Genomic DNA, 24673 nt, shown 5'->3' on the forward strand with positions numbered 1-24673 from the left:
TTCCGTGTTCTCTGTAGTGAGATGGATGAGGAACCGGCTCAGATGGAGCTGCTGTTTGATCCAGAACCTGTAAAAGATCATCTCACTTTGATCGATGGTAAGTAATTAATAATTTTATAGTTTGTTTTAGCTTAAACTGTGGTACATGAAGCAATGGTGTATGAAATTGGCTGTGTGAACTCGTTTCATAAATCATTGGGCACGTTTTAGTATTTCTATTTTTAATTACATTTGTGTGTTTACTGTTAAACAAATATTGGAGTCTGCTGCATTCATAATGATTAAAGTCAACAGTTTGACCTCAGTCACCTCTATTTAAATAAAGAACAGCGATTGAGGGCATTCTAAGAGCTTGAGCTTTTAAGTTTGAAGGAAATAAAATGTGTTATTGTTTTAAATGAAAAAAATAAAAGCACTTTTATCACAAATCTGGAATAGCAGAAGATTCTAACATGTGACTGATGAAGGAGAAGAGGAGGAACATGGTCCAGTCACATTATTATGACCACTCGTGACCACTCTATTTAAATAAAGAACAGTGATTGAGGGCATTCTAAGAGCCTAAGCTTTCAAGTTTGAATCTTAGCTGTGCTATCGACCTGGTCGGGTGTCCAACAGTCCCAATTAGCTGTGCTTGTAGAAGGGGTGTCAAATGGGTTTCTCATTGCTGCTGCAACTGCGACCTCTGCTGGCTGGGATGGCTCATGGAGCAGCCGTGTTACAGCTCTCTGTAAGCTTCCACTTTTGGCAAATAAAAAGAAGCAGGCAGTGACTGTGTGCCTGTTGGAAGGGCAGTGGTAGCTCTACTGGTGATCAGAAGCTCACTGGTTCAAGCCCCACCACCTCCACAAGAATCTTAACCCTCAATTGCTCGGATTGTATTGACACAATTCACAAGTGTAAGTCTGCTAAGTGACGTAAACGTAAGCGTAAATGGAAAGGGCATGTGAAAGTCTACCGCTCACCTCAAGCAGGATGGTCATCTATAAATCAGAGAATTGGAAATGACTAAACTGGGAAGAAAAGAGAGAAAATTTGACATGAACATTTTTCTGCACTCACGTCATATCACGTCACTACGCCGTCATCACGCCTTGTCGTGAAAACTCACACCAGAAGTTCAGAACTGCACCACAACCCTCAGTTCTAGTTCCCCATGGGCATGGCTGTGATTGCTCTTTGTCTGGAACCCACAAGGGTGACCCTGCCAGGAGCACAGCTCCAGTCGGTATCGCTCCCAGCTTCTCCACAGATCTCAGGAGACGTTTTCTGCAGTAATTAGTTTAACATTCATAATAATTGATGTCTATTTTATGTTTTAGATTATGGAGTGAGACCAGTTCCACCTCATGTACCATCATATCTTCTGAAGAATCACAGATCCTATCAGCCCAGCCTAGAGGTCGAATACTTCTGAAGACAAACTCAGCTTTATTTTTAATAAAAGAGTCCCTGTGAGCTTAGATTTTATAGAACACCATTACAAGTCCCCAGTTATTAATAATGACTAGTACTGCTACTGAGGTTTGGATCAGAACAGAAAAAGAAGACGACAACAAATGAGACGTGACTTAGAATTATTTAATTACGGAATAAAATTTACATTTCAGAAATTATCTTCACATTTTACAAAATGAAAATAAATTCAGCCCGGCTGTCAAATCCACTCGTCCTTCTTACGTTCTGCTGGTTTGGATGCTTTTTGGGAGACGATTAAAAAATAATAACAATAATAAAGTAAAAAAAACATGAAAATAAAATGCACAGATGACGTGATGTGTGTTCATAAATCAAATCGTAACACATCAATAAACATTCAGAGAATTTCTGTTTCAGTTCACAGTTCATAGAACATTACACTGTTTTACAGATCAGCATCATGTAAAGATCAGGGTACATCACACACCCTCTCAGCCCTGGTCACGGCGAGCCTGCTTGGCTCGATAATCACGGTACGGAAAGTCTGTGCAAACGTTTGGCAAGGAAAACAAGCATGGTTACAACTCACAGACAATATCATTCAACCATTCCCTAAACTGTTTAAATAATGATTAATAAACAGGTTTTCATGCACCGATGGACTTTTTCATGGCTCACGTTGCTGTGCTTTCATGTTTTGCTTCATCAGTATATAATGAGACGAAGCCGGCCCTGTGAGTCTCCCTCGGGCCCCTGAAATGTCCACACCGATAAAATCAGCGGCTGGTTTCATATCTGCATCCAAACTATCGAGAACTTCCACAAATGATACCCACACAAAGAGCGCTAAAAAAGGCACCACAGGAAATAAACAATGACTGAATGAATATTGTGATTTGAGCTTTCATGTTTCACCAGTGCATTATCCTGGTCAGGGTCGTGGCGGGTCCGCTTTCCCCGGGATCACTGGGCACGATGATCAGACATTCAGTCAGTCATACCCGTATGTCGAACCCTCATTCCAGAACCATGGGCGTTAAAATAAAGTTAGTTCCATATTAACAGCCTCCACTCTCCATGAAAAGCTTGGGAATTGGGACAGTGAGTGGGAATTTGTGCCTATTAAGTCAAAAAGGCTCATGCACTGATGGTACATGAAAAGAACCGGCTCGCCATTGACATTCTAATTCATCCCAAAGGTGTTCGGTGTAATCGTAGTCAGGGCTCGTTCATGAAACCATGTTATTGCGAACTTAGTTTTGCGCACAAGAGCAGAGGCATGCTGGAACTGGAAAGGACCTTCCCTAAACTGTTCCACAAAGTGTAACGCATCTACTGTATTATATACAACTGATTTGATACACCTGTTAGCAATGGGTGTGACTGAAACACCTAAACTTAAAAATCTGGAGGGGCGTCCACATGGTTGTGTTGTTTACTATTCTTGTCGGGATAAACAAGATCTGCTGCAGATAAATAAATAAATAAATAAAATAAATAAATAATAACAGTGCTTAACAAGACAAAGAAGCAACGGAAACAACCCAGGACTCCTGGAACTACAACCCCCCCCCTGCTGGTGAAGATGAACTGACTGTTTGTCCCATTAGGGCTGATTTAGGGTTCACACTGGGCGCCTTTTCCCATCTGACCTTAAATTTGTTAGCAAGACCAACGATAGGACTTAAAGGTTCCCCTTATTCTGAGTTATGGCTTATACCATTATTGATCCTCCAACATACTTAAAAATAATGAATGGAAATTATCGTTTGGCTTTTTTTTAAACATAGATTCTGAAATCTGCGGAAAACTAAATTCAGATTTTCAGATTGCATAGGGGTCCAGGGTTTGGGTTCTTTACACCATAGTTGCAGTAATTCCATGTATAAGTTCCAAGAAGTTTTATTCCTATAAAAATCCAGCCCATCTTTGCTGTTCGTTTAATACTTATTATTGCTGGTGCAGCTTTGAGATTTTTAATGTTGTGCTAACAGCAAGCTAGCAGCGTTCAATGACCTTACCGTAACCGCTGAAGTAGGACGACTACCGTAAACACTGCATGACGACATAATGTTCCCGACGGTCTGAAAAATGCGGCTAATTTCATGTTGGATTCTGCTTTTCATTTTTGCAAACAATGATGTGCAAGATTGTTTCCACATTTCAAAATGAGCCTGACGTGACCATGTGGAGCATTTAATTCCAAATCTCAGGAGTTACAGGGGGAGTGAAGATACAGTCCCATATGAGTGAGTGAATGAGAGAAATCCAGTACTGTCCTCGACCTCGCTTCCATCTCTTCTGTCCCGGTATGAACTTTAGAAATGAGGCAGCGTGATGAGCAGCGTGATGAGCCCTGTGCATCGCTATGATCAGTTGGTTGCGTTAGTTTCGTCATTATGTTACTGCAGTTCTAATATACACTTCTGTACAGCTGTACACACATCTGGAGGGGAGTGTTTATTCCAGATAGATGTCCTCTGTTGGGCATGAGAACTCCACGAATTGTTTATAATACAGCTGGAACGCGTTGCTGTGAGGAAACAGTATGAACATTTTAATCGTCACTATTGATTTCCAGCCTCCCCAAATAATAAAACAGTTTAGAATAAGAAGTAACATAATTAATATATAGAAGAAGTGAGACGTGATAGATCACTCACCCTATTGCTTCTGCCAGGGGTTTCGTGGAATTTTCGGACACAAACACGTGGCAGGCGAATCTCTGATCGGCTGGATGTTTCGTGATGAAGCCAAAGTATCTGCAGAGGAATTAATAATTGAAAGTACTCACTCGTTTACGCACAAGGGTTGAAATTTGGTAAAGCATGGGGCATTAGTACGTACTTGTTGTTTTTGGGATGGTACCCACAAAACGAGATGTTCTTCAGCTGGAAGAAGTGGCTGCATTGATCACTCTGTAAAATACATACAAATAATACATAATTGTGGGGATATACACTGTATAGCCAGAAGTATGGTGTGTTAGGTGTATAAAATAAATTATACAAGCTAAATTGTATGTAAGGAGCTGATTAGCCTTCCCTCCCTCAGACACGGTCAACTTTTACCATGAATCCATCACTTATAGCCACTTGACCCATCACTCAAGACTTAAGGAAGACAAGCATTAAGAAGCATTTGTACTGTTTGGGTGCTCTATTTAAATGAAAACTAAAGACTGACCTTCTCACCAAACTAGAACCGTGCACAAAATATAATTATATAACAGATTATATTTATATTACATTCTATATAAACTATACTTATATATTTTTTATAATAAATAGTACTTATTGAAGAAGTGATCGTTTAAATTTCCCAATTTCTCCTTCATTCATATCAGTAAACACAGGTTAGCCTGCTGTTAGCTATTTACAATAGCATAGCAGTTAGCATAGATGCTAACAGATAGGAAAATATCATTTTATCTCATGTTTGGCTTAAAGCTTTGAGATTCCATGTTGCCACAAATAGACAAAACACTTCATCTCCTGTTTTAGATCGTGTTTTATTTGGGCGTGGTGCTGCCACCTTTATGCCCATGTGTTTTTGTAATTGCTGACAGGACTGGACGGTATATTAGCAGGTCTGTCATTAAATAATCTGATCCTGTATTCACATGATTTTGTACAGTTTGTCATAAAAAATTGGACACGATATTTCATACAGTGAGACAGATAATGATTTGATAGCAGCACTAAAAAGATCGTACAATTTTACACTGTAGTACCTGGATAAAGTCACTAGAGGGCGCAAGAGATGCATGAGAACTACAATATAAACGCACTCGAACTTACCAGATCAAAGGCTCCGTATTCATCCTGCACGACCAGTTTCACTCCTTTCACGTTGATTTCCAGGGTACAAGATGAAGGAGGGTTATAATGCAAAGTCATCCTCCTGTTATTGGCAACCTGGGCACAGAAACACACAACAATTGCTAATATTTGTATTAAATTAATTATGTAAAGTGAAATGATATGCTTTTAACTTTGCAGCAATAGTTTAGGGAAGCTCCTTCCTCTGTGCACAAGCACAACTCAATAAAGATATGAAGAAAAGCTCGATTTAAAGGAACTCCAGTGACCTGCACAGAGTTTTTCCGCTCTTTGAGTTTCAGCTTGTATTTCTTGATGCTGCGGTGGACTGTGTTAAGTGACAATGCATTTCTGAAGTACTCCCAAGCCCATGTGGCTATATGTATTACAGTAGCATGATGGTTTCTCATGCAATGCCATCTTAGAGCTCAAAATCACACACATTCAGTAATGGTTTTTGGCTTTGCCCTAAACAGACTGAGCTCTCTACATATTCCCTGAATCATTCTGCAATATTATGTACAGTAGATGGTGAACGATTAAATTATTTGCAATTTTGAATTTACTTGAGCTGTAACTTGAACATTCTATAAACCTTTCCCTTCTGTATTGCCTCCGTCCCAACTTTTTTGGAGTGTGTCACAGGCATCAAATTTTAAATAAGCTTCTATTTACAAAATTCAAGAGAGGATTTAAGAAAACTAAGATATCACAGATTCTTCTTTTTTGAGGAAATTAGGTTATTATTATTCTTATTCTTATTATTATTTTCAGATTCACCTGTATAGAGGTTATAATACAAACCTTCTGCATGGCGGCACACAGGACCTCGTTTCCTTTATGATAGGGCACCTGAACAGACCCGAGGAATTTTAATCTGAACATCTCCACCCAGTCTGCGCTCCTCACTGCAGGAACAAAAAAAAGGAGAATTATAATCAGTCACACAACACACTCTGGTTTATACTTTATGTATTATGATTCTTACCTCTTTTAACTTGCTCAGTCTCACACTTGGTCACTTCGACGGCGTAGTAAGCCGGGAAGATCCCTCTGGCTCCGGTGCGCATGTTGAACCCTTCATACCAAAAATCCTCCGCCTGAACCTCCACCAATATCGGATCGTCCACCTCCAGCTCCAACTCGTCCTCATGACGAGGGATGAACCTGATTATAAAACACGAAACACAGTTTAATTCGGCATTAACAGCATCAATACATTCTTATACTGGTTTCTCTCTTATTCACACTGAATTCATTCATTTATTTGTTGTCTGTTTTATCACCATTTTATCTGATTCATGTTTGCGCTGGGTCTGATTCACTGGGCAAAAGACCTGGGAACACTGTGGACGTCACCAGTCCATTCAGATGTGTTATAAGAGGCGAGTGCTAGTCTGCAGCGCTCCTCTTACTAATGGATAAGTTATCTTTAAAGCACATCAGTGATGAACAGCATAATATTGGAAATACAAACGTTATTAAGATAGATAGGAAAATAATCAGCAAGAAATTCATGTTCAAGGGTTTTAGCCAACAGGTTTACACAATAAATTATTCATAAAGGGTTCATAAAGACCTGGTTTGACCAGTTTGGTGTAAATGAACTCCAGTGACCTGCAAAGCACCCTGACAGCTACAAAGACAGGGCTGACATCTCCAGCAAGCTTAAGGTCAAGTGTTCACATACTTTTGGCCATATAACCCAGTTGGTGTCATATATTTTATTCTACTTTTGCATTTTCCCCTTTTACCTCCTAACCTAACGCACTGTCCCATTAAACCTACTGTATGTGGTGTGGCTCTGACCTGTAGACGGCTCGGTGACTCTGATCTCGTTCCTCTCCGTTAACAAGACACGAAAACAAACCGAACGACTCGGCACCTGCAAACGAGCAAAATGAGCTCATGTAAGTCTGAGTTCCGCCCATCAGCGCAGTCCTGATGACCAGGGTTTGATTCTCGCCTCAGGTCACTGTCTGTGTGGAATGTTCTCCTTTTGTTCATGTGGGTTTCCTCCCTCCCTGTCTGAATATGTGGAATTTAAACCGTCTGTCCTCAGCCGTAATAAAGTATAGGTAATAATTTGTTGTTTTTGATAGATCCATGCCTGGTTTAAACCGAATTTTGACCTTGTGTCCACTGTTCCTGGGTGGTGAGAGAGAGAGAGTACACCTTCCTCCAGAAGTGATCAGCAACAAACTTTAGTTGTGCTTTTTGCAGCTATTATCAGTTTTAACAGCAGGGCTTTTTTGCCCGGTTGTCTCCAAGCCCATGACGATATAAAGCTCACTTGACTGTAAACAAAGCCCCCGTGTTCCAGCATGCCTGTAGTTTGTGGTTTGTACCACTGCTCTGTGTACTTTGATAATAGTACAACATAATACAAATAATAAGCTGTGCTATCAGCCGGTCGAGCATCTGCATGGACATGGGTGGCTGAAAAAGCCTTGTGCGCTCTAAGTGCCGATCCCAAGCCCGGATACAAATAGTAGGGTCGCATTAGGAAGGGCATCCAGCATAAAAACTGTATAAAGTCTAATATAAACACACAGCTGAAAGAAAACCAAATACAACCTGAATTTGCTCAGAAATGGTTCATGGTGACCTTCTGGACTTTTAAAGATCTGTGAAGAGCTTTTTGGACTCTGAAAGGTGCAGCCAAACTAGCCTTACTTACCAAAGCACAGCTGTAGACAATCATAACAATATTATATTATTAGAAGGGTGTGTTAGAAGGTTAAGTGACGTTATAGAAAATCCTACAGCACGTGTGTAAACTTTTGAGCTTTAACACTCACTGGAGGATCGGGAGTGTCCGTTCAGGAAGACGTTGAGGAACTTTCTAGAGAACGGAATATCCGCTTCCGGTGTGGAGTCCTCCGACAGACAGGCGGAGTCCTCCGACAGACAGGCGGTGGCCTCTCGCCTCGCCCCGCCCACTCTCTTTCCTCTGGCTCCACCCACTTCTTCCTCGTCCTCGTCCTCGTATTCCTCCCCGTACGGTGATGAGACGCAGTTATCGTAGACGGTGGCCGTGTCGCTGTCGTCGCTGTAGCTGCGGAAACACTCTTTCAGACTGACCAGCTCCAGCTGTGCGTCCTCGTCCACCACCAGGGTGTATTTCACCGAATCGTACGAGAGGCCGTTACAGGAAATCCGACATTCTTCCTCTTCTTCCTCGTGCGCTGCCTCGTCTTTGCGTCCTCCCCTTCTGGACTCGCTTCTTGCTTTGCTGTGTTTTTTCCTTCTGCTCCTCAGGTCGAGTGACGCGGACGCGGCGATACAGGAAGCGTAGGACGGCGGCGGCTCCTCCTTCTCGTCCTCCATGATCGGTGCAGACGTCTTTTCCATACCGTAAAGCGGAGGATGGTAAGGGGGCGGAGCCTCGCAGTCGTTGGCGGTCGCCGTGCAGCCCGGTCTGTCAGGGGTCAGGTAGATCTCCTCGGTGGCCTCCACGCACACATTGGTGTGATAGTGGACGCGGTCACGATGCCCCGCCTGCTCGCATGTGCTGGATTTGTTGGGCGGGGCTGAACATTGAGCGGCGGGCGGGACTGCTTTGGAAGGGGCGGGACGTTTGGTGGGCGCGTCCGTCGACGTGCCGCAGTCTTTCGTGTGTGTTTTGATTTTATCCTCGTCGCTCAGGCAGATGTGCTCACGAGGTGGCGTGAGGTCACCTGGAAAAAAAAAGCATCTTAATGAAAAAGTATTAGAAGTATAATATTAGATAATAATATATAATGTTATAACTCTGACTGAGCACACAAAACACTTGTTAATGGGTCTAAAAGTGGAACCCGGCAAAAAAAGCTGCATGTCTGGAGACAAAGAACTCCCTTCAACAGCGCTGCCAACACAGTGTTGGAACTCATGAGTCTGAACCTCAGCAGAGCCGCCGATTTGAATGGGCGTCCAAACAAACACAACTGTCCGTGTTTGAAGAAGAGAAGGTAGGACGGCGTCTCTTCACACAGCTGCTGTGATACGCTACCTCCAGGACTGGTCTGGGAGTCGCACAGAGCTTAGCGTGGCTCCCCGTACGCGATACGGCTCTGTGCGGGATCCCAACACATACCCCAAAGTGGATCCCAAAGTGGTGTGCACTGATTCGGCTCTCCTTGATCAGATCAGGAACTGTTGGGAGATAAAGCCTAGCTTGGGACACTGGTAGCCTAGTGGGTAGAGCTTTGAGGAGAAGCCTCATCAGTTATTCTAGCAGAAAAGACGACACGGCCGTCGCTCTATTTTAATAGCGTTTGTTTTTTAAAATGGGATTGGCGGGTAATTTCAGAAAGCTCCAGCTGAGTCGTTTACACAGTTTATTTATATCAATCGTGCTTTTCAAATAGTAAAAATAATCAATAAGATGAATAACTGACCTGTTTTCTGCGGCGAGGACGAGTGGGAAACTTTCTCCTGCCAGCTGTACTTCTTTCCAGACGAGTTGTTGTTCAGTGAGTCCTGCCGAAAAGAGACAGAGGGGATCATGAGGGGCACCGTCTGTCCCGGCAGGGGAGCTTTTGTTACGTGTATAGCATTTAAAAAGAACTAAACACCTCTCTCTCTCTCTCTCTCTCTCTCTCTCTCTCTGTCTCTCTCTCTCTGTCTCTCTCTCTCTCTCTCTATAGCCACAATTCAGTTGTCCCTCTCTCTGTGCCCACTACAGAGGACCAGTTGTTGTCGGTTTGCTTACACAGGCTGTTGCTGCCCTCTAAAGAATAAATCAGCCCTAATTTTCCATTAGCCACCACATACATGATTAAAATCATACATAAAAAACAACCACCAAACCCCCCAAATACACCCTAAACCACCCAAACAAACACCTACAAACACAAGAATTCTGAAAATATTCCCAAAATACAAACACATCCTAAATATCCACCTAAACAGCGAAAATGACACAAATGCAACTTAAATGCACACAAACACCCTAATTACGCACCCCAAACACACCCAAATCATCCACCACCAGTAAAATCACACAAGCTCAACCTAAATACCCATAATTACCCCTAAATGGCACAAACACAACCTAAATACCCACAATCACCCCATAAATGAAACAAACACAACCTAAATAACCACAATTACCCCTACAATTACACAAACACAATCTAGATCACCCCTAACATACCACAAACACAACCTAAATACCCACAACCACCCCTAACATACCACAAACACAATCTAGATACCCACAACCACCCCTATAATTACACAAACATAATCTAGATCACCCCTAACATACCACAAACACAACCTAAATACCTACAATCACCGCTAACATACCACATACACAACCTAGATACCCTCAATCACCCCTAGAATTACATTAACACAATCTAAATACCAACAATCACCCCTTAAATGACACAAACACAACCTAAATACCAACAATCACCCCTTAAATGACACAAACACAACCTAAATACCAACAATCACCCCTTAAATGACACAAACACAACCTAAATATCAACAATTACCCCTTAAATGACACAAACACAATCTAGATACCCACAATCACCCCTGACATACCCCAAAACACAATCTAGATACCCACAATTACCCCTAAAATGACACAAACACAACCTAAATATCAACAATTACCCCTAAAATGACACAAACACAACCTAAATACCCACAATCACCCCAAAGATGACACAAACACAACCTAAATACCCACAATCACCCCTGACATACAACAAACACAACCTAAATACCCACAATCACCCCAAAGATGACACAAACACAACCTAAATACCCACAATCACCCCTGACATACAACAAACACAACCTAAATACCCACAATCACCCCATAAATCTTATCATTGTCCTGTTTTCAATCAAATGCCTGTAAGGGACAGTTTGCAAGTCAGTATTTTTCTGTTTTTAATCACATTTTACAGACTGTCACAACTTTTTTTTAAACTGGTTTGGTCTGAGCTGACTTTCATTCATGCGAATGCTGATGGAAACTGTGGTGTGTAACCATGGCAACTTCATCTCTGAAGTTGCTTAGCAACTTGTGTAGGTGTGATGTGCGTTTAAGAAAGTAAGCTAGTGGCACACACACACACACACACACACATACACACACACACACACTGATTATAAATACTCTCATTATTTTGTTCACCCATCGTACCATATACGCTGCCTTTCTGTTTGGATCCTGCATTTCCTTATATGGTCATTGCTTCCTGTTTGTGCTGCCCATATTTTTCATATCTAATCAAACCAATCGAGTCCTTTTCATGCACGTAAACCTGTATTAGCGATTAATAACAAGCCATTATAACAGGAAATGCTGCCCATATAAAGAAAGCGAGGACACAACACCAGATAGAGTATAGCGGGTGAAGCCGGATAAGATAAGAGTGGCCGGTCAGTAAGTGTGTTTGTGAGGGATGCATGTTAATACTGGATTATTTGGGTTACTGGGGATCTGGATATGACGAACTCTGAACATAAACACCAGAACAGATCTGGGTGTTGGGTGGTGTAGCGGTAAATGACGCACACCACTAGCAGGGTTCGAATCCCCATGGCTGCTATCAACCAGTCGGGCGTCTGATTGGCTGTGTCTGAAGGGGGTGGCCAGGGCAGGAGTGTATTTAGAGACGATCCATAGGATCCTGTCGCTGTGTGCCAACACTGCCTTGCCACTGTGCCCCCCCACCTCGTCCCTCAAAGTGGCATCACAACACAACACCCCACATTCAACAACAAGATCCATTGTGCGAATGTGTGTGTGTGTGTGTGTGTGTGTCACAGTACGGTCACGAGGAGTGAAATCTCCTCCATCACCACCGCAAGTGGCACACACACACACACACACTAAAACACTTGTTCTCACACACACTCTTTGATACATCTTAAATCAGCTGGTAACCAATCATATCATATCTGAACTCCCCCCCCATACACACACACACACACCTGTACATAACAATACAGCTGTATATAGTGACACACACACACACACACACAGAGCAGGCCTACCTGTGTGCGTGGCACCTGTGGAAACAGGTTGAGGGTGGTGGGCCGTTTGGGCCGGTACGTGTCCATGGTGTGTGTGGTGTGTTTATCCCTGTTGCGTGTATCCTTGGTACGAGTATCTGTGTTGTGCGTATCCCTGGAGTGTGTTGCGGCGGATTGTGTATCACCGGTGTGAGCTCCCTCTGCTTCGTCAATCAGCTCCAAGTGAAGCATCTCCGAGCGGACACGCCCCACAGCTCCCAGCTCCACACTCCGAGCCATTCTGTTGGACGGCCGTGTCACGTGACCCTGCCGTTATTGGAGGAGAAGACAGAGGCAGAGTCAGCGCAGGCGTACAGTAATTATACATCACACACACATATCAGAGAGGGATTACTGTGTGTGTGTGTGTGTGTGTGTGTGTGGTCGAGGTGGGTGGAAGATCTATCCCATAATGCAACGCTGCAGATACAGGCTTTATTTAGAGTGGGATTCCCACGGATGTTTTCCTGATCGTGAGTCACATACATCCACGCAGCCGTGCCCTTTAATTCTGACATCATCAAATATATTTACATCATATTTACATAGCAGACGCTTATAGAGACACACACACACACACACACACACACACACACACACACACATCTCAGACAGAAAACAAACCGACAACAGAGGTGAAAGGTTAAAGGTGCAATGCTCAAAATCTAAAAATAAAGCTGGGTTGTTAAAACAGAGCTGGATAGTAATATAACAGAGCTGGGTAGTTAAAAACATGCAGTGGGTAGTTAAAAACATCTGGGTAGTTAAAACAGAGCTGAGTAGTTAAAGGTGAATTCCTCATAATCTAAAAAGAATTGGGTAGTTAAAAACAAAGTTGGGTAGTTAAAAACAGAGCTGGGTAGTTCAAACAGAGCTGGGTAGTTCAAACAGAGCTGGGTAGTTAAAGGTGAATTCCTCATAATCTAAAAAGAACTGGGTAGTTAAAAACAGAGTTGGGTAGTTAAAAACAGAGCTGGGTAGTTCAAACAGAGCTGGGTAGTTAAAGGTGAATTCCTCATAATCTAAAAAGAACTGGGTAGTTAAAAACAGAGTTGGGTAGTTAAAAACAGAGCTGGGTAGTTCAAACAGAGCTGGGTAGTTAAAGATGAATTCCTCATAATCTAAAAAGAACTGGGTAGTTAAAAACAGAGCTGGGTAGTTAGAACAGAGCTGGGTAGTTACAAAAGAACTGGGTAGTTTAAAAACAGAGCTGGGTAGTTAGAAACAACTGAGAAGTTGGAAACATCTGGGTAGTTAAAAAAAGAGCTGGGTAGGTAAAGGTGCTTTCCTTAAAATTTAGAAACAAAAATGGGTAGTTAAGGGTACAATCTTTAAATTCTAAAAAACAGCTGGGTGGTTAAAACAGAGCTGGACATTTAAAGGTGCAATCCTCAAAATCTAAAAATAGAGGTGGGTTGTTAGAGCTGGGTAGTTAAAAACAGAGATGGGTAGTTAAAAACAGAGCTGGATAGTAATAAAACAGAGGTGGGTAGTTAAAAAAACAGAGATGGGTAGTTAAAAACCGAGCTGGATAGTAATAAAACAGAGGTGGGTAGTTAAAAACGGAGTTGGGTAGTTAAAGGTGCATTCCTCATAATCTGAAAACAGAACTAAATAGTTCTGCTAAGTAGCTAAAAAGCTAAGTAGATAAACAGAGCTGAATAGTTAAGGGTGTATTCCTTATGATCTAAAAACAAAGCTCAGTAGTTAAAGATACAATCCTTAAAATAATTATTTGTTTACTCTCAAATGTTTTACTATTATTGATTGAATTGTAGAGCCTCAGACAGGTTACCTGCAGACGTGACCTTAATCTAGCCAGCATGCTAATCTGCTAAAGCTAAAAGGTGATTAAACGCATAACGAGAGCTACATGGTGAATCAGTTCACCGTATCCGTAGTGCACTAATCTGATCAACTATTCAATACAGTTTGGTACATTCACAACTGTGAATGTATTAATTAATAATAATAATATAATAATAATCTTTACTTATAAAGCACCTTTTATACAACAGCAGTTCAAAGTGCTACAGGACAGAACTGGCACAAACACAACAACTCAAATAAACCAATAAAAAGGGGAAAAAACCCCACAAACAAATAGACATGCTTGATTAATATTAAATAAAGAAAGAAAATAAATAATACACTATTCATCAGTAAGTCACAGAAATCCCTCCCGAGATCCTAAATTTCCACAGATAATCTGAATCTGAGTTGTGATTGATGATTTAAACACTCGATGTAAAAGCTTTATTGATTTCTATCAAACTAAATTTAAGAGTTAATCATCAAAGTAGCAATAATAACAGCAGATAAATGATGTTTGGATATCTCTGTGTGTGTGTGTGTGTGTGTGTGTGTGTGTGTGTGTTTCTGTCTCATTCTCTCACATATTTGTAGTTTATTTATTTAATATTTTATTCTCTGTTACACTATTTTCTGTATTTTCTATGCAAACAGGTTCAGCACGTGTGTGTGTGTGTGTGTTCCTCCCTTACACTTTATATTCACCTCCTATCCCTTTAAGTGAGCTGCTTTTGTTGCTAGGCAACTGGCTGACGATGGAGCAGAGTGTCACAGTGTGACCTCAACACACACACACACACACACACACACACACACAGAGCATCAAATTACAGCTCTGCGGTATGGAGGGTAACATCACTATCAGCGACATTAACGATGATTAAAGCTGAACTACAGCGAGCGCCGAACAATCAAATACAGATCAATACAATAATCACCTGATCTAATCTAAATTAATCCTATTAATGTTATATAATCCTAGTCTATATTAATATATAATCTCACTGTATAATAATATCCTTTGATCAGCCATAACATTAAAACCACCTCCTTGTTTCTACACTCACTGTCCATTTTATCAGCTCCACTTACCGTATAGAAGCACTTTGTAGTTCTACAATTACTGACTGTAGTCCATCTGTTTCTGTGCATGCTTTGTTAGCCCCCTTTCATGCTGTTCTTCAATGGTCAGGACCCCCACAGGACCACCACAGAGGAGGTATTATTTAGGTGGTGGATGATTCTCAGCACTGCAGTGACACTGACATGGTGGTGGTGTGTTAGTGTGCGTTGTGCTGGTATGAGTGAATCAGACACAGCAGCGCTGCTGGAGTTTTTAAATACCGTGTCCACTCACTGTCCACTCTAATAGACACTCCTACCTAGTCGGTCCACTTTGTAGATGTAAAGTCAGAGACGATCGCTCATCTATTGCTGCTGTTTGAGTCGGTCATCTTCTAGACCTTCATCAGTGGTCACAGGACGCTGCCCACGGGGCACTGTTGGCTGGATATTTTTGGTTGGTGGACTATTCTCAGTCCAGCAGTGACAGTGAGGTGTTTAAAAACTCCAGCAGCGCTGCTGTGTCTGATTCACTCATACCAGCACAACACACACTAACACAACACCACCATGTCAGTGTCACTGCAGTGCTGAGAATCATCCACCACCTAAATAATACCTGCTCTGTGGTGGTCCTGTGGGGGTCCTGACCATTGAAGAACAGGGTGAAAGGGGGGTACAAACACTGAGCACAGACCCAAAGCATGTAGAAAAACAGATGGACTACAGTCAGTAATTGAAGAACTACAAAGTGCTTCTATATGGTAAGTGGAGCTGATAAAATGGACAGTGAGTGTAGAAACAAGGAGGTGGTTTTAATATTATGGCTGATCAGTGTATAACCATACTGTATAATATATAATCCATAAACACCAGGTCACCTGTAACCTAATTTACCCCCCGGGGCAGGTAAATAAACACATTATTATTATATATTCTGATGATGGTTATGGGGTCTGTGCTCAGTGTTTGTACCTTGATGTCGAGACCGTTGCAGTTGAGACTGAGTCCTCGCTCGTCCTTGATCTCTGTGATTTCTGATAGGTCCTCATCCTCAAACTCATCCAGACTGATGTCATGGGTCAGCCTAAAAAATACAGAAACACTGTCAGCTAAACTCCTGTTGTACTGGTTTATAACGGGAAACCAGTAAAGCACCGACGTTCTCAGGTCTGTGAGTAAAAACAGTAATAATGAAAATAATTCAGCAGTTATGAGTGACGCCGCTTTAACAGATACAAATTTAATTACACATCATTTTTCATTTGATTTTATAGCAGCTAAATTATTACTGTATAATAATGTATAATCCTACTGTATAACAATATATCATCCTAATGTATAACAATATACAACACTACATAATAATCTATAATCCTACTGTATTACAATCTATAATTCTACTGTCTAATAACATATAACCCTACTGTATAACAAAATATAACCCTACTGTATAACAAAATATAACCCTACTGTATAACAATATACAGTATAACCCTACTTTATAATAATCAATAATCCTAGTGTATAATATTATATAATCCTACTGTATAACAATCTATAATCCTACTGTATAACAATATATAATTCTACTGTATAATAATATATAACCCTACTGTATAACAATATATAACCCTTCTGTATAACAATATATAAACCTACTGTATAATAATCAATAATCCTAGTGTATAATATTATATAATCCTACTGTATAACAATCTATAATCCTACTGTATAACAATCTATAATCCTACTGTATAACAATATATGTATAATATATAATTCTACTGTATAACAATAATTGTATAACAATATATAATTCTACTGTATAACAATATATAATTCTACTGTATAATTATATATAATGCTACTGTATAATAATATATAATCTAACCTATATAACACTAACACATATAACACTAACACATATATGACACTATTACGTAGTTATTACCCCTTAATTGCAGCTATAACAGCCTTCACTCTTTTAAGAAGTCTTTTCACAAGATTCTGAAGTGTATGTGTGAACTGTGGGAATTTGTGCTCTTTTGGTTAAAAGGATCATTTGTGACGTTAGGCTCTGACATTGGATAAGAAGTCGATGGATTGGCGTCTTGTCCGGGGTGAGTTACTATACTGGTTACCAGTGATTCCAGAGAACCTGGACCTACTGTATCCCTGACCAGGATAAAGCTGTCATAAATCTTTTTGTGGTTGTAAATTAAACAAGTACGAACGTTGGAGGTTTTTTGGAGGTTAACTGGTTGAAGTCCCCATGATGAAGGCCTGAATTAGTGTGTGTGTGTGTGTGTGTGTGTGTGTGTGTGTGTGTGTGTGAGTGCTAATAATAACAGTATCAGATGGTACACGTACCCGGAGGCACAGAGTCACATACAGCGTAATGAAATTCACCCCAATACACGACGACCTAGATGTGGAACCGGCGCTACAGGAACAGTAAACGTGGTACGTGCTGCACTTACAGTTTGGATGAGCAGTGCACTAATATTCTGGAGTTAAGCTGTAGAGTTTGGTGTTTTTCTTGCTCTATCCCACACTCATTAGGATTGTTAATGAGCTAAAGGGTTAAATCAGTTTTGGGAAGTAGGAACACAGGGCGGGGCGGGGCAGGGCGGGGGGGCTCTAGGACAGGAAACAGCGACGTAGCCGAATCTTCTTTAATCATGAACTGCATGTAATATGAACTGGAGCTCTGATGCTCAGACACAGGCCTAAGCTTTATATCATTGATTTATTACACCTGTTGGCAAATGTTATGGCAGATAAATTAGCAGGGTGTGTCCCAATACTTTATATAACACTGTCCATATAGTGAATATGGTAGGTGTACCTAATGAAGTGCTCAGTTACTGTACAATACACAATACACATCCAACACACACACACACATTCACACCAACTAATGTATACACTCACCACACAAATCAACACACACCAAGACAGCAAAGCATAGCCATACACACACACACACACACACACACACACACACACACTAACAACACAGCACATCTCACACATTAACACACCAACTAATGCATACACTTATCACACAGATCAACATCACACCAAGACAGCAATGCATATGCATACATACACACACACACAACACACACACAGCACAAAGTCTCACAAACCCACACACACACACACCAATGCATACACTTATCACACAAATCAACAACACACCAAGACAGCAATGCATATGCATACACACACAACACACACACACACCTACAACGACAAAATCCCACAAACCAAAACATACTCACACACTAACAACACAGCACAAAGTCCCACAAATCAACACACACATACACACACACCAACTAATGCATAAACTTATCACACATATAAACATCACACCAAGACAGCAATGCAAATGCACACACACACACACACACAACACAAAATCCCACAAACCAACACACACACACATCAACACACACCAACTAATACATACATTTATCACACAGATCAAGACATCAGTGCATATATGCATACACTTACATCAAACACACTTACAACACAGCACAAAATCCCACAAACCAACACACACACACACGCACACACACACTGACACGGACATGCACATGTCAGCACAAGGTTACTGTCGGTCAAGGGCAGCCCTGAGTCCCTGAGTGATGCCAAAAAAAAAAACAGTGTGTTGCCAACAGAATAGCAGCATCGGACACCCACACAAGCCATCACACACACATACACACACTGACACCGGCATACACACACCGGCACACACAGGTAAACAGATCACTGATGCTCATGTGTACCATTTCTCCCACTGATCCTCCATCCATCCCTCCTCTGCATCGCCCCCATGATCGTTCATGTCGTGCAGCAGCAGCAGTGCAGCGTGGGATTAGTACCAGAGATCAGAGTAATGCTAAAGCTAACATCCCAGTAGCGCTAATCCACCAGCGACCACCAGAAACACAGTTGTGTCCTTTAACTCTTATATAACGCTCCCTCTCTCTCTCTCATCCTCTCTCTCTCGCCCTCTCTCTCTTGCTATTACCCCATGTCTCTCGCCCGCTGCTCTCCATTCGTCATGAAAGTGCTTGGGATTAATGATCCGGCTACGGTCACCTTTCCATTCTCTCTCTTTCTTGCTCTCTCCTGCTCTCTCACTGTCTTTTCTTGAGTGCTTTCTCTCCTTCCTCTGTGTTTTTATTTCTCTATACAGGTCAAAAGTTTACATACATTTACAACAGTGTAATGGTGCTTTTTTCTGCTAATGAATGATTGAATTATAGGCTTCTAATCCAACTAAACACTGTGTACTGTGTCTTTAAAAAGTGTATGTACACGTTTGAGCTGTAAATCTCTGTTTTTAATCATTATTTCTCTTTTCTCTGTCTGTTTCTGCTTTAAAGTCGCTGAGGATGCTGTACAGTGCAATAACTCAGGACGGCCAGAGCCAGCAGACAAGATAATGACTGTGTGTGTGTGTGTGTGTGTGTGTGTGTGTGTTTCTATTCCTTTTATTTATTCCCCCATGTGAAGGACAAACTAAGAGTCAGCGAGACCGAGTATATAAAGCAGAACTGATAAATCCCACATGACACCCTTATCAATAATTCAGCAGGTAGAACGATCATTAATCAAGAATGCAATTCATTATTGATCACTTATCGATCATTCTCCTGTGCTCTTCCAGGTCACATGACTGACTGTACACCTACACACTGTACACACATTTCTCTGCATGCCTTGTTAGCCCCCTTTCACCCTGTTCTTCAATGGTCAGGACCCCCCACAGGACCCCCACAGAGCAGGTATTATTTAGGTGGTGGATCATTCTCAGCACTGCAGTGACACTGACATGGTGGTGGTGTGTTAGTGTGTGTTGTGCTGGTATGAGTGGATCAGACACAACACCTAAATGTCACTGCAATAGTCCACCAACCAAAAATATCCAGCCAACAGCGCCCCGTGGGCAGCGTCCTGTGACCACTGATGAAGGTCTAGAAGATGACCGACTCAAACAGCAGCAATAAATGAGCGATCGTCTCTGACTTTACATCTACAAGGTGGACCGACTAGGTAGGAGTGTCTAATAGAGTGGACAGTGAGTGGACACGGTATTTAAAAACTCCAGCAGCGCTGCTGTGTCTGATCCACTCATACCAGCACAACACACACTAACACACCACCACCGTGTCAGTGTCACTGCAGTGCTGAGAATGATCCACCACCTAAATAATACCTGCTCTGTGGGGGTCCTGTGGGGGTCCTGACCATTGAAGAACAGAGTAAAAGGGGGGGGGGGGTAACAAAGCATGCAGAGAAACAGATGGACTACAGTCAGTAATTGTAGAACTACAAAGTGCTTCTATATGGTAAGTGGAGCTGGTGTGTAGAAACAAGGAGGTGGTTTTAATGTTATGGCTGATCAGTGTATAGAGTTTGTAGATTTGACTGAGATCGAGCAGATTGGTGTCACAGCTTTAGAGAAATAGAAGGTTTGTCATCAGAGAGAGAAACCGTGATGAATAGAAAAAATTACCGAATTAGCGAATTACCACTCCTGATGTAATTGTCGATCAGGGCTCTTTACTAAACGCTGCAGTTCCTTAAAATCAAACCTTTCCTCTCCTGGAACATGGGTAAAGTCTTCTGGAAAAGATAAATAATTTCTAAATAATTTCTGACAGATTTTATACCCCTGTTAGCAGTGACTGTGGAGAGGTATCTACACTCCCCATAAATCAGTACACGTAATGTTGCTGACGCTGCAGAGAGAATCTCAAAGCCAAAAGCTGAGCAGATGCCCGGTGTTTGGGTGCAAGCCAAGGTCAGGGAGTCCATCCCCGAAAACAGACACATAAAACGGATTATTATTACAGCAGCGCTGCAGAACCGCGGGATCTGATGCCATAGTGCAGCGTTTCACTTTGTAGAGGCATTTTTGTGAGCAATGTCTGACCAAACTGTGCTGTAAGAGGGATTAATATAATGCCGAGCTCATCGTTTGAAAATGCTTTAATGCTTTAAGGTAAATTATGCACTTTTAACATTGTGGTAACAATTTAGGGAAGTCCCATTTCTTTCTTTTTAGGCATGATTACACCCCAAGCACAAAGCGAGCTCTATAAAGATGTGGCTCGACTAGTTGTGTGCAAAGGAGCTCCAGTTGCTCTACACAAAGCTCTGGTGAACACTCAACCCAACATTTTGGGATAAAATCATCTTATTAACTCTAACTTATGACTTCATGGACTCTATTGACTAAATGGGCACAAATTCCCACAGACACATTTCCTTCAAAGTCTAGTACAAAGGCTTTTTTAGAAGAGTGGATGATATTAAAGCTACAAAGGAAAGAGGAAACGATTCAGTATACTGTAAACGCACATGGTTTTGTAATGGGATGCCCAAAAAGCTCATGATCAGGTGTCCCAATACTTTTGTCCATATAGTGTCCATATATATTGAGCTGAATACCGCGATGCACCGTGTAATCGTGTATGTGATGACTGAGACATGGTTGCTTCTGGGTGGGTGTGTTGGCTGCACTCGAATAACACCGAGCGCTTGTATATAAAAAACAAACCTGCTTTATTACATCAAATATTTACTATTTTAATCCCCCCACACACCTCATCACTGCTTTACTGTAGTATTTTACAGCCATGAAATAAAAGCACGCTGAATAAATAAAAGCAGAATAAAGAGTTTCAAACTTACGCTGGTAAATCTGTTCGGTATCAAAACGCGCAGCACATTCAGGCGCAAAAATCCTCCCAAAATCCTCCAAACACCTTTAATTCCGCATTTAAACTCACATTAATGTTACAGTGAGTAAATAAGAGTAAATCATTCTGAATAAATGTGTGCAGTTTCATCAACATGAAGACAGAATCCTGATTTCTAAGAGCAGAAAGAAAAGCCGCACGTCTCACCGCAAAGCCGCAAACTGATCCGCTTTCTTCATCAGCACAATCTCAGCATGAAAGTTCAATTCCTACCTGAAATGGCCAGACTGGGAACACTGGGCAGAGTGGGCTGGGTTCGAGCCTTTCCTCTTCTCTCTCTCCGCCATGTCTCCTTCTCCTCCCTCCTGTTTCCCTTCATCAGCAGGTTGAGGAGCAGCACCGGAGCAGGAACAGGGAGGAGAAGGTGGTGCTGATGGAGGAGGTGGTGCTGATGGAGGTGGAGGAGGTGATGGAGGTGTATGTGGTGGTGCTGATGATGCTCAGATCCACAATTACGTTCACGAAACCAAAAAATACCCACGTACAGCTGGGTACTGACTGCTTTATACCAACGCCAGCTGATGGTGTGGCATCAGTGCCACACCTTTAGATTTCAGCTTGAGAACAAGAGAATGGAAAATATTCGTTATATTAATTCTAATCTGTCATTCTTACTAGAATTTGTACTAATTATTTTATTGTAATATTCACACTAATATTTCTAGTACTTAAATATATATATATTTGGCACTTTGAGATTTGTACTCAAATGTAAAGTGCATTACAAATTAAATGTATTATTATTATTATTATTATTATTATATATATATATATTTGTAATATTTACTAGGATTTTTTAGGAGTTAAAATATTTTAATTCTTTCTGTTTTAATATTTTAAAGTAATTATTTGTGAACATTTCTGAGACATAAAAACATTTATTTTATATTTTTGTGGTTTAAAATGATATATATTTTATAATAATATCTGAAGTTTAAAATTGTATACATTTGCACAGATAAAATTCCTAGATTTTAGTTTTTTATATACTGTTTTAATAAGTGTAATAATAATAATAATAATAATATGGGGTTTTAGTACTTACAATTTTTTTTATTTAATGTTATTTATTATAAATGTTATTTATTTAAAACTGTATAGATTTGTACTGATGAAATTCCTAGATTTTAAGGTTTTGTAATGTACTGTTGTAATAAATATAGTATAATATGGGTTTCTTGTCCTACATTGTTATGCTTAGAATGAAAAAAAAAGTATATTATACTATACTATACTATACTATACTACTATACTAACAGCATAACACAGAACACTTACTGCTTGAGTGTCCACATACTTTTGGCCACATGGTGCATTGTAATGAAGTTGAATAATTCTGTATAAAATAATTTCTTTGTTCTGTGTTTTTACATTTGATTTTACACCCTGTGTGTTGGCACAGCTGGCAGAGTGTGTGATGCTAACAGCACAGGTCCTGAGGAACTGTATTGGTTCCCTTGTACGCAAAGAGTTTTGCATGTTCTCACCATGTCTGTATGGATTTCTATAAATTGCATGAATGAGTGAATTGATGAGGAAGCTTCTCCCAAGTGTGTTTTCCTGCCCTGGGTGCAGTGTTCCACTTAGGCCCAGGCCCACCGTGACCCTGAACAGGACAAAGTGATTAATAAAAAAGAATGAACAATGATAACGGTGGTGTTTTACTTTTATAATTGCTTTATTAAGGTAAAAAACAAATCAATTCATCAATTTAAAAATGATTCATTCCATCAGTAAGATTCAGTACTTCATCACATTAAAATGATTTGTAATAATAAAAGAATAAAAAGAAACTAAACTCATGTACTGCAACATCGAACAACAACGTCACCGCACGTCTATAAAAGCATGTAAACTACAAACGTTCCTCTCACTTTATCTGAGCACTAAACCAGCTCTGGTTAAAATACAATCAATAAAATACAATAAAATCAATCATTCATCTTTAAATCATTTATTTATGCACAAAGCGAAGTCCATAAAGACACGGGGGTAATGAGTGGGTGTGGAGGAGCACCAGTGGACCTGAGGTCTGACCTCAACCTCACCGAACACATTTAGATGAACCGGAACAGCGACTGTAACCCAGGCCCTGCTGTGACCTTAAAAACTTCCACAGACACACACAGACTCTACAGAACACAGATTAACGCCATTGTGTTTGGAAAAGAGTGTGTAACAAGCCCGTGGTCACGTGTTCACACACTTTTGATCGTATAGTCTCTAGTTTCACAAAACCAAACACTGAACCACAAAGGCAGGTAGGAATAAGTAAGTGAACCCAGGTTTCATGAGACAAACGATTCAGTTTTATTGAACCTGATATAAACGGACGTCATCAATAAAGAAAAGCTAATTTTACTTTAATAAAAATAAGGCACATGATTCATTTCTATAAAGATTATTTTAATATAGCCGGTAAAGACAAAATGCATTTTTTGTCTCTGCATATTTTCCCCAATCTAATCTTTGCCAATATCCCTACTGCACCGCCTGAGACTATCACCCGCCCCCTTCGACACACCGGTCACACCCACCGACCGCCCTCCCTCAGTCACAGCCCACTGTATGTGTTTGGATGGGTGGCCAGGTCAACAGCATGATCTGGGATTTAAACCGAAGAGCTTGAGATCTCGTGATCATGTGATATTTTAATGATTATTATAGCACAGTTCAATAATAACCGAGTTATATCACAAGTTCTATAGATTATATATGACTTGATGTATATAAACCAGCTTT

The 24673-nt window shown here is 40.9% G+C and overlaps 1 protein-coding gene and 1 long non-coding RNA gene across 2 annotated transcripts; one reads left to right on the forward strand and one right to left on the reverse strand.

Annotated features, from left to right (window-relative positions):
* Positions 1 to 1560: 1560 nt before the first annotated feature.
* Positions 1561 to 19111, reverse strand: mapk8ip1b (mitogen-activated protein kinase 8 interacting protein 1b). Its single transcript, XM_063013535.1, has 12 exons — positions 18947 to 19111; positions 16116 to 16227; positions 12249 to 12533; positions 9623 to 9704; positions 8042 to 8920; positions 7050 to 7125; positions 6229 to 6407; positions 6045 to 6148; positions 5220 to 5336; positions 4267 to 4337; positions 4083 to 4181; positions 1561 to 3952 (listed from the first exon to the last, which is right to left on the reverse strand). Exons 1-12 carry the CDS (start codon positions 19003 to 19005, stop codon positions 3880 to 3882), a joined length of 2136 nt encoding a protein of 711 aa, XP_062869605.1. The 5' UTR covers positions 19006 to 19111; the 3' UTR covers positions 1561 to 3879.
* LOC134331958 (uncharacterized) lies at positions 11169 to 22615 on the forward strand. Its single transcript, XR_010015187.1, has 6 exons — positions 11169 to 12582; positions 16185 to 16310; positions 17200 to 17263; positions 17495 to 17606; positions 19550 to 19614; positions 22016 to 22615. It is a non-coding gene; the product is annotated as an uncharacterized LOC134331958 (long non-coding RNA).
* The last annotated feature ends 2058 nt before the right edge of the window (positions 22616 to 24673 follow it).

The sequence above is a fragment of the Trichomycterus rosablanca genome, chromosome 17, assembly GCF_030014385.1.
Source record: "Trichomycterus rosablanca isolate fTriRos1 chromosome 17, fTriRos1.hap1, whole genome shotgun sequence".
NCBI lineage: Eukaryota > Metazoa > Chordata > Actinopteri > Siluriformes > Trichomycteridae > Trichomycterus > Trichomycterus rosablanca.

Excerpts from the sequence above, each read along its gene's own strand:
- mapk8ip1b (XM_063013535.1), bottom strand. The coding sequence starts at position 19,005 with ATGAACGATCATGGGGGCGATGCAGAGGAGGGATGGATGGAGGATCAG. Across the intron at positions 8,921-9,622 it reads GTCCTCGCCGCAGAAAACAG|GTGACCTCACGCCACCTCGT; the intron begins GTCAGTTATTCA and ends TTTTTTTTCCAG. Across the intron at positions 6,408-7,049 it reads AGTCACCGAGCCGTCTACAG|GTTCATCCCTCGTCATGAGG; the intron begins GTCAGAGCCACA and ends TTTTATAATCAG.